The sequence below is a fragment of the Pseudonaja textilis genome, chromosome 1, assembly GCF_049901715.1.
Source record: "Pseudonaja textilis isolate UNSWEBS1 chromosome 1, rPseTex1.2, whole genome shotgun sequence".
Taxonomy (NCBI): Eukaryota; Metazoa; Chordata; class Lepidosauria; order Squamata; family Elapidae; genus Pseudonaja; species Pseudonaja textilis.
Genome location: NC_141990.1, coordinates 144,804,844 through 144,822,904, shown reverse-complemented (window position 1 = coordinate 144,822,904; position 18,061 = coordinate 144,804,844). Strand labels below are relative to the sequence as shown.

At 37.5% G+C, this 18,061-nt stretch overlaps 1 protein-coding gene across 2 annotated transcripts in view; it reads left to right on the top strand.

Moving 5' to 3' along the window:
- The first annotated feature begins 397 nt into the window (after nucleotides 1-397).
- GPCPD1 (glycerophosphocholine phosphodiesterase 1) overlaps nucleotides 398-18,061 on the top strand; it is a 54,912-nt gene continuing 37,248 nt past the window's right edge. Inside the window, exons 1-3 of one of the 2 annotated variants that reach the window (XM_026710411.2) lie at nucleotides 398-695; nucleotides 11,399-11,468; nucleotides 16,738-16,834. In XM_026710411.2, the coding sequence (XP_026566196.1) occupies nucleotides 11,420-11,468; nucleotides 16,738-16,834 (146 nt within the window). In that variant the 5' untranslated portion in view covers nucleotides 398-695; nucleotides 11,399-11,419. The remainder of the gene's footprint in view (nucleotides 696-11,398; nucleotides 11,469-16,737; nucleotides 16,835-18,061) is intronic. The other variant, XM_087918776.1, reaches the window with a different exon arrangement.

Here is an 18,061-nt window from a genome sequence, read left to right as displayed (position 1 = left end):
AAACCGGGAAAGGAAAAAGCTGGAACTAAAGATTTAACTAAATTGGACTAAAATATTTTGGGAATAAACAGGCATAAAATAAAGCTGGACTTAAGATTGTCAGAAAAATAAACTACAAGCAACCAAAGAGTTAATTATAGGTCGTTTTGCACGTTTGTGTTATTATAAATAGTCTAATAATAAATGTCAAGTAGCCCAGCAATAGCGAAGCGCCACAATTATGAACAGGACCGTCGCTCGCGGGGCGGTCTCGCGTTCTCACCGTTGGCCACGAGGCCTTCTCAGACCCGAAACACCCCCCCTCCCCGCCCCCATTCCCTTCTCCCGAGACCGCCCGCGCGCGTTTTTCTAAGAACGGCGTCGCCTTCCCGTCCCCCCCGCGCGCGCTCCCATTGGCCGGCCGCCTCACGTGCTCTTGGTGCCGCTTGTTTTCCTTTCTCGCCGCCCGGCGACGGCGGTTTCAGCCGGGCGGCTGTAACCGGTTTAGACCGGGGAGAAGCTGAGGCATCAACTGCGCCGCGCCCCCCACTTTTTTTTTTTTCCTCCTCACGATTGCCGCTGACGTTTATAGCCTCCCTCCTCTCTTCCAGCGGGGGTTGGTGGTTGCCCGAGGGAGGAAGCGGGAGCTAACTGGTTACTTTGCCGTATCCCGGCCGGCTTCCATCCGCAATTCTTGCCCTCCCCTGCCGGCACAGGTTAGTCCCGGTCTTTGGACGGGCGGCTGCAGCAGCGAAACGAGGTGGGGGGAGGGGGAGACAAGCAGGAGCCCACGCGAAGGGCCGGGAAGGAAAAAGAAACTCCTTTTACCCGTAAAGGGGATGCTGTGGCTCTGCGGCCTCTTCCTTTCCCGACACTTCGGGACCCTTTTCCATCCCACCCAGGCCTAGCTGGCTGTTAGCGGTAAATAATGGAGCTCTTTCCTCCCTCAGCATTGCGGGGTTCCCCCTCCCCACCCCCACCCCCCCATCGTAACTGCTAGGGCGCCGCTCGTTCTGCTCTACTTGGGAGGAGGAGATCACCAGGTCGGGGACGGATGGATTTCCCCCATTGTTTTCCACTCGTGATCTACCGTTTACCTAAAGAGCCTCTGGCAAGAATTGACGGGGTTACTGGGCCCCTTTGCTTGTAAAGTGACAGGTTACCGAATAAAGCACAGTTGTCTGGGTTTGCGGGCGTAAGACAAGATGGCCAGAGTGGTGTGATGACTCTTCGTGTTCTTGATAACCTGACAATAATGAACAACAGGCCACCGATTTATTTCACTTTAAGGGCACACTCTAGTTTGCTATATTTCATTCAGACCCCAAACAAAGAGTTCTGGAGAATTCAGGCTTATGGCAAATCCTGGATTCAAATCCATTTCAGGAAACCTAAAACAATGCCAATTTATATGACAACTACACTAAAGTAAACTACACAGCTTAGCTAAAGAGCTTTGCACAATGAAGGGTAAGACGTGTTCGATGCATGTGTTAGTTATCACAGCCTTTGTATAAACTGGGGTAACAGCTCTAACTCGGTTGAGACCTTACCATTAAAGGCTGTTAAGCAAACATACGTGTTCTGGAATTTTTTTAAAAAAAGAAATAACCAGCTATACAGTCCAAAGATATACAGGGCGGTGGTATTAAACAACATGTTTAGGAGGAAGTGGCACAAGTAAAATTTGAGACTGGCATACAAGTCTAGTGCAGTGTTGGTGTGGTATAGGTGGTTTCCAGTTCAATGGGTGAAGGGTGAAGGATGTGTGTTTGTGTTTATTTTCATGGTCATGGTCACGGTCATGGTCATGATGTGCACTGAAGATGGTGTTTGATTTTGTTGTAGGAGGTGCAATGACAAACTAAACTAAGGAATCAAATAAGCAGCTTGTAGGTAGATTAATAGATTACAGCACACTATTCAGTTCACTTGAGAGAAAGGTAAGGAATTCTGACAGTAATAGTTTAATGGAACAAAAACAAAGTTCAGAGAAGGGCAGAAAAAAATGGTATTTCCACAAGTGATTTACCTTATGGTATTTTAATGGTTGCTTCAGAAAACTATATTTTGAAGACTTCTGCCACTGGATTGATTGGTGGTGGTGGGATTATTTTGTTTTGCAGGCTGTGTGCACAGTCCTACTCCTTGAAGGTCAGTGTTAAATTGGTCTTTTAACCTTTGGAGCAATTGAAGATTAGTGTGTCCTTTTGTGAGGGTGTTTTGGTTTTGCTCAGTGTACTTATTGGCTTTGTGAAAACACAGTACTCCTAAAACTGGAGAGTTGGACTAGTTAAAGGATGAGGATTTGTTAAAAAATGAGCATATTATATCTTTGGATTCATATTTTTTGAAGAAGCTGTGGACTAATATAAAAGTCCAGTAACTCAGAGAAGTTTAGCTTCAGATATTTAAAACTACTTCTGGAAAAGGAAAAGGCTTGTCAGATGGGGAGGAAAGCTCAAGGCTGTTTCTTTGCAGTCGTCCTTTGTGACTTCAGCTGTTGATAGACAAAAGATGAAACAGGCCAGATGATTGTACTGGATTAATGGCATTCCCCTGGGCCTAACCCGCCCTCCCCATGACTAAAAGTTTTGAACTGTTTTTCCAGACTCCTTTTGTTTAATAATAGATTCCAAGGAGGAAAAACCGGGAGTTTTTTAAAGTGTCTATTGGTCTGATAACACAAGAAATGGTTCATGAAGAGTTTATGGCTCTGACAACCTTATTTAGATATTTATTTGCTGTAGCCATTGGCAATTGTATGCCAATCCCATACAATTGCCATTATTTTGAAAAATGGAAAAGTTGAGGGAAAGCATGCATAATCTTGGTTGGGAAATTATATCTTTGCCTTCTTTTGAATATCATTATTTTGAGTTGCTGTTGAAATTCCTGTATAGTGTAAGAAGAGAGGGGGTTATTAAAAGCATCCAATTAGCCTTTTTCACAATTAGACACGCTTGCTAGATTCCTTCTAGCATTCAAACATATTAGTATTATCCTAGAAGGGAACTATTCTTCAATTATTATTTTTTTCCTGTTAGCTTAACCATAATATTAAAAGTGAAAACATTGAGCCAAATTGGGAATCCGGTAGGTAGGGGAGCAAATGTATTTGAGGGATGTAGTAAATCAAATATATTTGTGATTAGTTGGAATCTCTTAATTCAGATTGTGGACCCGGTATAAATCCCAATTGAAAGATGGCCAACTTTCCCTTTTCTGACCAGATGTACAGGAGGATATTAGAGCTCCTATGGTTTTAAGAGCTGTACAGAAGAATACATTATACTGATTATAGTACAGAAATAGTTGTTTAAAAATGATCTTGTGTGGGTTCTCTGATCTAATACCCTTTTTTCCATTATGTATCTATGGATATAGTTATACAGCAAATTAAACCAGGGTTAACTAAACTATATAAATTCAAATAATCTGGATTTACAAAGCACTGAGTCATATACTAACCATAGCACCGTCCATACAGTGTACTAAGCCACAAATTAGACACATCTTAATATGTTAATACAGCCTACTTGGGAGATGGGGAGAGTTGGGTAATATCTGATTTGAACCATAAGTTTCAGTGTAAAAATTTGCCATGATTGAGTCAACTTTGATACCAAAATAATTCGCTGCAAATAAATAAAAACCAGCCTGTATTTCCACAATGTGCTTTACTCATGGTTATCTTAACTGTGGTTTATCTAACTCAATTTTCTAGGTTTCTGCAGTATACTGCAGAATATGAACATATGTATAGTTAGCAAACATGCTGAACTACAATGTAGTGGTTTGGTATGTAACTCAGTGTCATGTAACAGTATCCTTGATATGTCAAAGGGAAGGCAAAGATGGATTAATTGTACATGACAGAATTTTCCAGTAAAAATGAATATTCTACATGTAAATTTCTACATACTTTTTGTACCTGAAAATCTAAAATAAAACATCTGGTTTTTAAGTTGGATTGAGTGATTGCTTATTCAATCAAGATTATTCAGATGTTTTAATCCATGCAACCTATGTAGCCACCAACCATCTTTATTAAGTTCAGGTGGTCAATTTCATACATACAGGATACAGTTAAATGTCTTTAGTATGTGATAGGTGGATATAGCCATTTACAATCAGGAAAGACAAAACCCTTTTATAATGGTTGGTGTTACAAACAAAATCTTTGGTTTAATTCTAGGCTGCAGAGATTTCAGGACAGCTATTCATGATTTAAGCAATTGTCTGCTCTCGTAGAAGAAAAAATGAACAATGAAACTTGGTTGCATTGTTTGTACTTTGAAGTACAAACAAATGGAGAATGATACCAAATTCTCATGAAAATTTATTAAATTTATATGCTTCCTCGCCCTCCCGAGTGTCTCTGAGTGTCTTACAATAATATAAAAGCATAAATATAAAAACAGTAAAATACAGATTAAGATTAACAACAATTAAAGGTTAAATCCAATGGTATGGATGCTCAATCAACCACCTTCAGCGTAACCAGCCCTTCTTTGAGGCTGAGGCCAATCAGAGCCAGGTTTTAAGACTTCTGGAAGACCAGAAAGGAGGAAACAGACCTTACCTTGGGAGTCAAGATGTTCCAGAGAGTGCAGGTCATGGAAGAGAAGGCTCTTCTTGAACCCATTTGTCACTGAGTTGGAAGAATCTGTCAAAGAATATTGTATAAAAGTTTTAAATTACTGTACTTGCCATGGTGGTATCCATATAGACAAGATGAGAAGATCTACATTTTAAAGCAGTGATGGCTAGTCTTTTCAGCACCGCCCAAAGTACATGTCCGGACAAACCCCCCAAATACAATGTCCGCAGGTACTCCCCGCACATGTGCAGCAGAGACCCAAAGACCAGTTGGCCGGTGGGAGGGTGTGCATGCATGCATGCATGGCAGAGCTGAGCTGGGGCAACGGGTCGCATGCCCGCAGAGAGGGCTCTGCGTACTACCAGTTCACCATTACGGTTTTAAAGTTTTTGCTGCATGTCCTGATAAGTAGAATCTTGCTTCACTGAGGCAACTGATATGGAACAGCTGTCTGGGAAGAATGCAATTATATTAATGCTCACAAGCTTACACTTATAGTTTGACTAACAAATTATACTAAGCCTTGAGTAGCTTTTAAAATGAACGCATCAAAAGATGACTTACTTAGAAATTCTTCGGTGAATGAGATTCTTTGTTAAAGCTGAACATGCTTTCTTTTAATTATAGGGAAAACAGTTTTAATCCTTGTAGGTAACCTGTTTTTTTAAAAAATACAGTATTGCACATAAATCTAGACTAACATTGAACTCCTTCTTTTAGTTGGTCCAGTGAGTAGTAGGTATTTATTTTTTTATCTAATTGAAACATATTGCCAAAAAAACTTTACAATTAGTTGTATAGTCCCTATTTTATAATATAAAAGACCACATATGGAAAACATTGGTATTTCATTTTTTTTAGTAGTACAATGTAACTTGCAAAATATTTTTTAAAATCAAGTCTCTTTGATGGTGAACTTCTGGAGGTAAACACACGCATGCATATGCACACATACACACACACACAAATTCTTCATGCCAAAAATATGTAAGATAATTTTTTAAATTTTCAGTCTTTCTGGTATGTGGAACTTCCTTTGCTAGCCTCTCCATAATCTCTCTATTCTTTGTGATTTGAGCTGCTTATAAAAATACTAATGAAAGAAGATCAAGTTCTTTCTGCTTACTGCTGCTTTGATATTATAGCTGAGTCTGCTCACTTTTTTCCATAACAATTTGGAGTGGTTGTTGGAAGTCATCTTTAACATGCTAGTAAGCAACCTGTGACCTCTGAAATCCCACTCCAGATTTCCTTACCTAAGCAGAGAGACAGAATGACCACCAGAGGGCAAAATTTCAGAGCAGAAGCAACTTCTGACCTGTTCTCAACTTCCCCATTGAATTTTCTTCTGGGAAGCTGGCAGTGAGCATCAAAAATCTCCCCCCTTAAGCGAGAATAAAGTTAAAACTCTTGCAAGATGCTAGAATAAGAGGAGGATTTGGTTTGCCTAATTGGGAGTTGTACTACCAAGCTACAAATTTGATGTGGGTTAAGGAATGGATAACATTAAGAAATACTAGATTGTTGACATTAGAAGGACATGATTTGTTGTTGGGGTGGCACGCTTTTTTATGGTATAAAGGAACTAAAACACGGGTATTTTAGAAGACATTATATACGGGAGTCTCTGTGGTTAAACTGGGTAAAGACTAAAAGACAATGTTATTTAAAAATTCCAGTCTGGTTATCGACTATTGAAGCAATTTCCTATCCTATAATATACAAGAAGGAACAAACAGTTAGATATGGGGAAATATTGAATGAAAAGGGTGAACTTAAATCTATGCAAAAACTAGAGGAACAAGGTATAAAGATGAATTGGTTTTCATATGCGCAAATACATTCAAGGTATGATAAAGATTTTAAAACAGAAGGTTTCTATGATAAATTGACTGACTTAGATAAGATTTTGACAGGTACTGATGAGAAGGTGATTAAAAAACTGTATGGATATGTATTAGAAATTAAACCAGAAGAAGAACAAGTTAAAGAAACTATGATTGCTTGGGGGAAGAATTTTGGATATGGGATCGATTTAGAGAAATGGCAAAAATTGTGGTCTCAAAATTATAAAATGACAATGTCAACAGCATTTAAAGAAAACTTGTATAAGATGTTTTACAGGTGGCATTTTCCCCCTACAAGAACAGCAAGAATGTTCAAGAATAAATCTGAAAAATGTTGGAAATGTCATCCGATACCTGGCTCATGCTACCATATGTGGTGGACTTGTGCGGATGCTAGAAAATACTGGACTAAAATCCACATGTGATTGGAAAAAATGACAAAGAAACATATAGATTTGAAACCAGAGATATTTTTATTGGGAATTTTACCTGATACATATAGCAAAGATTTGAAATATTTGATTGTAAATGTATTAAGAACGGCTAGGATTGTATTTGCTAAAAACTGGAAAAATGAGAAAATACCATCGCAGGAAGAAATTATTAAGAAAATATTGGAATGTGCTGAAATGAGTAGATTGACATTTGAAATTAGAGAACAAGAGGATAAACAATTTTGTAAAATTTGGGATCTTCTATCAATGGTTACATAATAAAATATAATAATGGAATATGTAGAATTTTAGGAAATAATGAATATATAAAGATGTATTTTTTTCTTTTTTTTATTATATCTACAAAATGTTTTTAGGATAGATTTGGGAGGATTATATGAATTGTTATAAAATAAACTAAGTAAATTATAATTATCTCGCAAAATATGAATGAATAAAATTATTGTCAAATGATTGATTAATAATGATACTAGGGTGTTCAATTTTTGATTGATAATATGAGCTATTATGCAATGAAACTGTAATTGAAGACTATGAAATGGATGCACAAAAAAAATTGTAAACCAACCGACACACTGCTTGTATACTTACGGAAGAAAGTTGGATGTTTTTATGTTTTGTTTGTTTATGTTTGTCTTTAAAAACCAATAAAATTTACACACACACACACACACACACACACACACACACACACACAAAATCTCCCTCCTTCAGTCCTACTTTCCCTTTCTTCTCCCTTCTTTTCTTCCTTTTACTTCTCTTCCTTCCTCTCCCTTTTTTTGTGCTCCTTCCTTCCCTCTTCCCTTCCTTCCCAGAAGCAATTAAGTGACTGGTGCTGTATGGAGTAGGAACCAAGTGATTGCGTGAAATGGCTGGGAAGCTGTCAGAGAACGTCAAAAATGAGGATCACACAACTGCAACAGTGCAGTGGTAGCAGCACTGAAGTAACAGTAATCCACTAGAAGTGAAGCAGTCACAATTTCCCAAATTCCATTCATTGGGTCCCAGTATTCTGTAAGCCCGTTTGAGGAACCTTGATTGAAAAGATTTGGCCTTCTGCTTCAACATTTTGCCCACTCAAAGATTACAGACACAGGGAATTTAGTAGTATATAGATAATGGACAGTGTCTTTAACATTAAAGCCCTATGTTGTCTTAGTTAACTATGATAGGCCATACTTTACTTTCTTTGCATAACTACTTCTGCTTAAATGTTCAATTCAACCTGCCGTTTCCAAGTCTTAAGCCAAGCAGCCATACAGGTAGTCCTAGACTTACAACCGTTTGTTTAGTGACAATTCAAAAGTTACAGTGGCTCGGAGTAAAGTGACTTATGACCATCTTTCACATTGTTGCAGCATTCCTGTGGCTGGGGAAATCAAAATTCAGACACTTGGCAACTGGTATGTATTTATGATGGTTGCAGCATCCCAGGATCACGTGATTCCCCTTTTGCGACCTTCTGACAAGCAAAGACAATAGGAAAGCCAGATTCACTTAACAACTGTGTTACTAACTTAACAACTGCTGTGATTCACTTAACTGGCAAGTTGTTAAGTTATTAAAATGAGGCAATAATCACTTAACTGTCTTGCTCAGCAATGGAAATTTTTGCTTAATGGTGGTCATAAGTCAAGGACTTTCTGTAGTTGCTGCTGTAGATTTCATGGGGGCATCCAAAGGTGTACTGTATTTCTTTCCTTTTTAAAAACAATGTATCCTAAGTACCTCATTTATTGTTATCAATGTATGACTATCTCTGTTGTAAACATGACAGAGATTAAGTCAATAGAATTCAAATCACAAATGGGTTTTTCTTAGCTAAGCCCTGTAAGGTTATTGTATCTCTCATAATTATTATTGATGCTTTATAAATTCACAGTAGTGAGTTTGGTGATCAGCAGTTTATTAATTTCTAATCCATTTCAGAAAAGTGGTTTTTCTAACGGGTTATTCACACGCTTTCATTGCATTTCATGCAAAGTCATTGCTTACTGTGTAGTCCACAAAGATGAAATGCATATTATGACAAGTTCTACTGGCTTTCTGCAATGCTCAAACCTGAAGGTTTGAGGTTGGTGAATTCTGCAATGCAGATTAAAGCAAATTGAAAAGAAGCAGGAACAGACAAGTGGGTGTCCACAGGAAAAAGATTTTTTGCAGTAATAGATGCTTTAGTGACTGTTGCTGTAAATATTTTATATTGGGTTACGGATTGATTGTGAATAATACATTTGAATGTTGCTATACAATTTCTTCTGTGTGGGGCTTTCACAATCTGATAGAACTAGATAAGTTGCAAGTTTGTTAATATAGCTATTTTCCAAAAGAATGAAATGTTTGAAGACTGCTGTGCAATAATGTAAAGGAAAATAAGCATATTATACAGTTACTGAAATTACTGGTTTGTCAGACTTATCCCATACACTGGAGACTCAACTTCTTGGTCCTTTGACCTGAGTGTAAAGAAGTATGTAAAATCTCTGTCCAAGACTCTGTTAGCTATTCATATAGAAGAGAAAGAGCTTCCTTTGACTCTCGATGTCAGTGAATTAATGGATCAAATCAGGATTGTTGGCTGTTCAGCTTGGGATTACTAATAGTGAAATTAAAGAATCAAATGACTTTATTTTAAGTAAATTTGATTCACGGTGTCTTAAGTCATGATGGAGTTGTTTTAGTTTAACATACTGTATGAATGATTGAATTAGGTGTTTTATGTGTGATTTAGTCAGTAAATCATGATGAAACTATGATGTAGATGAAATATAAACCAACTTACTACGAAACATATTGCAGTTGTAGTTTCAGCCATTATGGTTTGTAAATCATGTATGGTTTAACATTATGAATTAACCAGATCACTATGACTTCTTCAACACATCTTGATTAAAACAAACTAGAACGTAGTACAGTATATAAACATCTATACCTGTCAGAAGAGGCTTGATGAATATGTGCTATCAAGTCAGTATAATTCATAATAAGTAATTTGTTTAGTGATCATTCAAAGTTACAATAGTACTGAAAAAGTGATCTATGACTATTTTTCATACTTACAACCATCGGCAGCATCCTCATGATCATGTGATCAAAATTCAGATATTTATGATGATTGCAGTGTCCCTGGGTCATTGGATCACCTTTTGAGACCTTCTGACAAGCAAAATCAGTGGGAAGACAGATTCACTTAACCTTGTTACTAACTTAACTGCAGTGATTCACTTAACAACTGTGGCAAAAGTCATAAAATGAGGCAAAACTCACTTAACAAATGTCTCACTTAGCAACAGAAATTTTGGGGTCAATTGTCATGGGTCAAAGACTGATTGATATTGATTCTTAGCAACTACACAGCTAGGTAGCTAGAGGCTTAAGATTGGAGAAGACTCCTGAGAGTACTGAAGATACTCAAGTAAACTAACAAAAGGGTCACTGAACAGATCAATCCTGAATTCTCATGTGGGGCACAAATGAACAAGCTCAGCTTATTCTACTTCAGGTACATTATACAAAGACTGATCTCTTTCAAAATGTCTGTAATGTTGGAAAAGATGGAAGAAAACAGTAAGTGGGTGGACTCAGTTACATTGACAATCAGTGCACCATTGAAGGGATAGATCATTACGGAGAAAATCTATCTCTGTGATTGAAAAAGACTTGGTGACACATAATCAAATTCACTTTTTACTGTTTCTTTAAAATGGTATTTCTTGGCTTGATGTCATTTCTATTTAAAGAGGAAGTTTGCTCCTTTTCTATACAGATTGTCCTCAACTTATGATCACAATTGAATCCAAAATTATGTTAAGTGAGAATTTGTTAAGTGAGTTTTGCCCCATTTAAGACATTTCTTGTCATAGTTAAGTGAATCACTGCAGTTGATAAGTTAGTTGGTTGTTAAGTGAATCTTCCCCTTTGACTTTACTTGTAAGAAGGTTGCAAAAGGGATCACATGACTCTGGGACTCTGAAATGGTCATAAATATGAACCAATTGCCAAGTATCTGAATTTTGATCACATGATCATAGGGATTCTGTAAAGGTTGTTAACTGAAAAACTCTTCATTGGGAAAAAGTGGGCGTAGCTTTAATAATTTGTGTACTAACTATTCCACATCCTTGCAAAAAAAATGTTGGCTTTTAAACTTGAAAAAATATCTTAGTATATGTTTCATTTGAAGAGTCACTCAATTCTGTATAAATATTTCAGTTTGGTTTCGTAGACTTTCATTTCTAGTTTGCCAATAGTTATTATCAATTTGGCAGATTGCAGAGCTGCTTCCTTCCCCTTGCAGACAAATTTAACATATGGCTTTGCACTAAATAACATTTTTTTCCTCTGTGAAATTCAAAGTGCATGGCCTGCCCACATAGTATAACACTATTCCTTTTTACCCTCTGTTTCTATTATTTTGGCTTGTATTGTAATTTAAATTAGGGCTCTTTCTTGAAAGATTGTGTGAAGATAAATGAAATAATAACATGATGTTCCTTCTTTCTCTTTCTCAACAGATTTTTTGAAAATAATTGAAAATGGCACCTTGTCAGGTTACCTTTGAAATAAGAGGAGTATCTCCACCAGGTACAAAGTATTTTTAGTGCAGACTTGCAATAGAATTGAAAATTAATTTTCTATGCAACAAATTCTATCCAGGCAATTGTAGAGGGGATTTTTGGAAAATTTCACTTGTTACATTTTTTAAATATGCTTGGCATTTAATGAGTATGTATGTAAAAAAATATTTTTAATGAATAAGATAAGTTTCCTTAGTTCTAGTATACCATTTCCAAATATTATGCCCTCAAATATTATGATTATGTCTTGTACGTATATGACAACTTGAATTCCCATATTTACTTTTCAGACCAGTTTACCACCTATATTTCTTGCTTGTACTATCACTCTATGTGAAGAGTTTTTTCTATTGCTTAATTAATTTAATCCCTGCCTAAACTGAATGATATTTTTCAAACAAGTAGTTTTTAACTTAGGACTGTTTCTTCAGCAATTATTGGAAGTTATGACAGCACTGAATGAATGATGATTATAATCAGTTCTCAGAGTTTTGGCCATTATAAAATTCCCATAGTCACCTGATTATGATCTGGGTGCTTGGCAACTGGCTTGCACTTATGACCAGTTGCAGCGCCCTGCAATCCCCTGATTGCTATTTGCTGCCTTCTCTGGCGGCTTCTCCTGAAAATTGGTGGGGAAGCTGGCAGGGAAGTTTGCAAGTCATTAGGGTAAGTCTCTCCTACCCATGTACTCTTTCATTGCCCCTCTTCACTCAGATCATAGTGGTCACTTATACCCTCCCACGTACCTTCCTGGAGCCTTGATATGCCTCTCCTGCCGCTTACGCACTTACATACACCCTCCTGGTGTTTCAACACACCACTCTTGCAGTTTCACACAAACCTTCCTCACTCTGCAGCAGCCACTGACCTGCCTGCTGTGCTGCTTGGGACTTTGCAACTTCCTGCTGGCTTCCCCACTGAGTTAGTTGTGATAAGATGGCAGGAAGTTTCCTTGCTGAATGATCCTGAGATTCAGTTAATGGTAGCAAACCAGGATAGCAGAGATTGTCATCTCTAAGTGATGCTGTTGCACTTTATGATCACATTGGTTAGCCCAGAAATGCTGGTCTCAATTGCCATTGTAAATCGAGGACTACGTGTATTTTCTTTTCTTCTCCCAAGCAATACATAACAGTGCTTCACAAAAATTTCTGCAATATAACATAAAGCAAAACTTGTGACCGGGCAATTTCCGCTGTTTCATTCTGTAATACATCTGTTTTAAAACGGAGTCTATATTGATTGAATAAATCTGAAAAACACTTGGTTCTCCATAGCCCTCAAATTTCACTATAAGTTGTTTTAAGTTAAATGACTCGGATCTCTGTTTAAAAATAATATAAGATACAACATAGCATTTTTTATTTTATTCATTTCTTAGCTTTGGATCCTAATTCATTTTAAATGAATACAATCACTATAAAATAGGGTTTATGTGTTGAGGTAGTCAATATGTATAAGAAGTAGCACACAACCATTATTTATTTAGGCAAGAATTTGGGGCCAAATGCTTAATCCTTGGACAAATAACAGATTATCTTCTCTAAGAATTCTTTTGAAAATACTGTTTAAAAGAATATATGCATTTAAAGTATGTAATGAGTTGCATATCTGATCACCTGTTGAAAGTTTAGAGCTAAAAGTGGCAAGGTGAAACCAATGATTTCCAGATTACAGAAAGTAAACACATTGCAGCTATTTAAGGTCATCAAAAAACATTTAATGTGTTAATTTAGACTTAGAGTAAGAAGAAACATAGATATAAAATACTGGAGCTGATAAACAAGGACTCCGCCTTACTGCTCTGCAGCAGACAATCAAGTGTTGTGTTATGATTTCAATTGTTGCAATACAGGAAAGAGACTAAACTAGGCAAGATGAGACAGGAAGTCTTCTACCAAGTTTAGCCAAGAGTTGAATTAAAAGTTAAATGATTAGAGTCAACACTGCCTTGAAGGTAAAATCTTCTCCTCCCTCTGTGAAGCGTAACAGACACAATCAATGAACATTAAGTAAGACTCAGTTATTTAAAGTACTCTTCTATTTAATAATAGAATATATTTTGATGTGAATAATAACCAGCCACATTCAGCTCAATACAGAGAAAGTGGTACAAGTGTTATTCTTTTTGTGGAGGTACAATGGACAGTGTTTGGACAGGGTTGATGGAGGCATTTGGGATTTGGAGAACGTTTTGGATGGCTTGACAAAATATGTCCTAAAGCAGGGATGTCAAACTCGCAGCCCATGGGGTGGATGCTTCATGCACTGGCCACACCTACCCTGGGTTTAGCAAAGAGGAAAAAAAGTCATGATATGTCACGTGACAACAACATGACGCCCCGAGTTTGACACCCCTGTTCTAAAGAGTTCACCCACAGAATGTAGAGATACAAATCAGATACAAAATATGAATTTATCAAATGCTAGCCAATATTACCTTTGGAGGACATTTCCTATCAGTCCTGTTTACATTTGTCCTTTTTTCCAAACAGAGATATTTTCACACAAAGTATTAGATTGTGATTGCCCTTTAGTTGTGCTTCTCAGGAAAGATTATGAGATCTAAATGAAAAAACCAGAAGCCGCATTGTAAATAAATGATGGTAGAACCTAACACTGTATGTTGCAGCTTGCTACCTTTTCTCTCTCTTCTAAATAAAAACTATTTTTTAAATGTAAAAACGTCATAATGGGGCTATTGTTCTCCCTGGTATGACATTGGGAACCTCAACTATAGGTATATTGTTACAATATCATATTCTGCTTCTGGGTACTGGAATTGCAAGGGCAAACTCCATACAACATTTGGCAAGCTGGGTGGGGTTAAGAATTGATGTTTTTTTCTGTGACTTCCAATTTGCTGAAGCATTATAATTCTGTAGTGGCTCTTATTCCCTGTCTCCCCCTTCCCTAAAACCCAGCCAGAGTATAGAGAATTGACAGGGAGAAATGTTGAAGAGCTCATAAAGTATGCATTTTAGTTAGGAAGTATAAGTGAAATAATTTCCAATATATCTTACACAGAGAAATGTTGTTGGTTTTTTTTGCATTAATTGCTACTTGGCTTGGTCAGGAGTGGGATTCAAAGTTTTTAACAACCAGTTCTGTGGGCATGGCTAGGTGGGTGTGCCCATGTGACTGGGTGGGCGTGGCTTCTTTTTTTCTAGTGCACACGCACACACACATTTTGAGGCCCAGGAAGAAAAAAAAACGGAGCCTGGCAGGGGCGCGCAGTACCCCCTCAGGCTCCGTTTTGGGGCCTTCTGGGCCTCAGGGAAGTCTCCTGGGGGGGCGTTTTTGCTCCCAGAAGGCTTTCCTGGGGCTCAGGAAGAAAAAAAATGGAGCCTGGAGAGGGTGCACAGCATCCTCCCCCACACTCTGTTTTGGGGCCTTCTGGGCTTCAGGGAAGCGTCCTGGGGGTCATTTTTGTTCCCAGAAAGCTTCCCTGGGGCCCAAAAAGGCAAAAAATGGAATGCGGGGGATGGTGGTGGTGCACCCCCCCTCCATTTTTTGCCTTCCTGGTTCTCAGGGAAGCCTCCTGGATGAAGCAGTAAGACAGCCAGGGGAATCCCGGCACAGCTGATCATAGAAACGGCTGGTCGTCTGGAGGGAAAAGAAGAAAAAAGAAATACTTTAAGGAGTGACTGGGCAGGGAAGAATGCAGTCAGCAATGTTGGGCATTCGCACAGTGTTGTGCATGTATGATAAGGATTTACTGGGCAAGGGGGGGCGGAGAGGGGCGGGGCCAACCAGGAGCACAATTTGCCAGTTCTCCCAACTGCGCAAAGTCATAACAACAGGTTCTATAGAAACAGTCTGAACCAGTAGAATCCCATCCCTGGGCTTGGTTTGTACATTATTCCAAGTCATTGTTTAGTTTTGGTTTATGGAATTAGAGTCACCTGATCCATAAGTAAATCTAGCTCATAGATTACAGTTTCCAAATTACACTGTTGGAGTTAATAAATACACTAAGCCACCATATTGTAGTTCCTGATACATGAGATTTCAGAAGACTGAACTTGCTATCATTCTCCAACTGGATATTTCCCTTTCGCTCACCTTCTTTAATTGCATGGAGAATATTTTAGCACAGCTTTTCCAATATGATGCCCCAGTTGTGGAAGTGGAAGTTCTGGGAATTACATTCCCAACACATTGAGGGACATTAGATTGAGAAAAAATGTTTCTGTATCAGTGTAATATATATGTGTATATTAGCATGATCCTGGTATGATTTTTGACATTCATACACTTAATGTTTATTTTCCCACCACAAAACCATGCAAAATTTAATGATTCAGAAAACTGTGCATTTTGGGGACCAGAAAAAAGATATTGGAAAACTACACTTCAAGTTGCCTGTCCCTTTTTCAAAACAGTGTAGAGCTGTTCTGTTCTTTTCATTTGTGGGTTATATGCTGTCTAATTGTGTAACTGGTCCCCTTTGAAACTTCATTAGATAGCATATTCAAAAAAATTTCTGTAACAAATCCCCTAGCAGCTAGCAAGTTGTGGATGCCTTAGATTAGAGGCAGAGGACATATGAGCTTTAAATGTTTACAAAACTAATAATGTGTAACTATGTTTCATATACATACTGATGTTGTACATAGTATTTAAAAATATCCACTCTTTTGTGCTCCCAGGTGTGATATCCATATAATTCCAATATATATAACAGTAATCCTAACATATCTCAGTAAAATCTTTACAGCAAAGTTCAGACAAAATTTATGAATTTTCTGTTCTGCTGGGGACGCTGTTATTGCTATTATTTACTTAAGATGGGATGTGAAGTAAGTATGTGAAAACCGTGTGGAACACAGTTCAAACAGGCTTCTTCAATAATCTGGAAAGTGCTTTGAATTTGAAATAATGTTTTAAACTGAAAGCAGAACTGGTTTGTGTGCAAAACACGTAAGTGTGCACTTCCAAAATAATAATAATTTAAAATGATAGGAAACAACTATTTTGTGTGTAAACAGGGCATTTCAAAATAATGTTTTAAAGTAGTTGTACTTTGGGCACAATGATTATATGGTGAAGAAAAAAACATATTAGTGTTTAAAATAAAACGAATATGACAAAAATAAGTACAGTTAACAAAAATGTAATAACTATGAAATTAATTCAGTCATTAAGCTTATTTAGATCAGATATCAGTGCAGGTTGCATCATTTTGCTGCAGTGTATATAATTTGTTATTAGTGTTAGTTTGAATACTCAATATTTGAAAGTTTATTTATTTTCTGATACTTCTTTTCTAGGAGAAGTTTTGGCTATATGTGGAAGCTGTTATTCTCTAGGAAACTGGAATCCACAGCGTGCAGTAATCCTACATCCAGAGGATGAGGCTGGTGATACGTAAGCTCTTTTCAGTAGCACATTAAAATTAAATAATAACTGTAACAGTAGTCTGGATAATATTAAGTGTATTTGCTCATGTCTTTTATTTCACTGGTATCAAATTCGCTGATTTGACATGCCTTGATTATTAAATTTATCTCCCACCTTTTTTACAGTTCAAGGCAGCATATGTATTGCCACGATCTCCTGTTTTCCCCACAGCACACACCTTGTGAGAAGGGTTGGCACAAAGACACATAGTTTGTTTTCATGCTTAAAGGACAAGACCGATAATTCACCATCTCCTGGTTTCTAGTTCAGCACCTTACTCACCACAACAAATTGGGCCTCATATGTATTTATTACATTTGTATCCACCTTTTCTGTATGAGTGCTCAGGTGTTACGCATGGGGGTTTGTCTCTCTCATTTTATTCCCCAGTAGATACATTGGACATTACAACCCAGTAGATACATTGGACTGAAAAAAATGTAAGTGGCCCAAGTCACTATCTGTAGTCAAGTGAAGACCTGAACTTGAGTCCTCCAGATTTCAGTCCGGTTCTTTGACTACGATCACTAACCTGGCAGCATAACATGGCCAAAGTATTTAATTGGTTTGTTAACATATTTGATGTCCCAAGGATTCATTAGGGGCACAACCACAGAATGACTAAAGTTTAAAAATAGATTTCCCTGGATCCATTTTTATAGCACATGTTAAATATATCCCTCTGTTACCATTATTATAAATTGACATTTCACATGTCTGCAACTAATTTTGGAAAGTGGAACCTGGAATGAGAGGCTCCTTCCCCATCCCACTTGATTGTAAGTGCTAAGAAATAACAGAAGTTGGTACAGAGAACCTCAATATGCCTACATTAATTATGCCAGCTAATGCCAGTGGCTGGAAGGTCTAAGAGGGATACCTTTGATGGAATAAGATGAAATGTTTCCCATGGCAAACACATTTTCTTAGCACTGTACTAAAGGACCATGCTGATGGGAGAATAGTAGTTCAGCCACTGTGGATTAGCAGGGCATCCCAAGTAATCATTATATTACCAAAAAGCACACCTTTACAATGTTATTGTTAATTTCATATTTTCTTTTGCATTACTATTGTTCTCATTTTACTTAACTAGCTTGCATGATTAGGGGAGTAAGAAATGCTGTTTTGCAAAAATTTGAACTTTCCGATTAATTTTCAGCATGGAATGTTTTTTTTTTTCTCAGTCCAAGT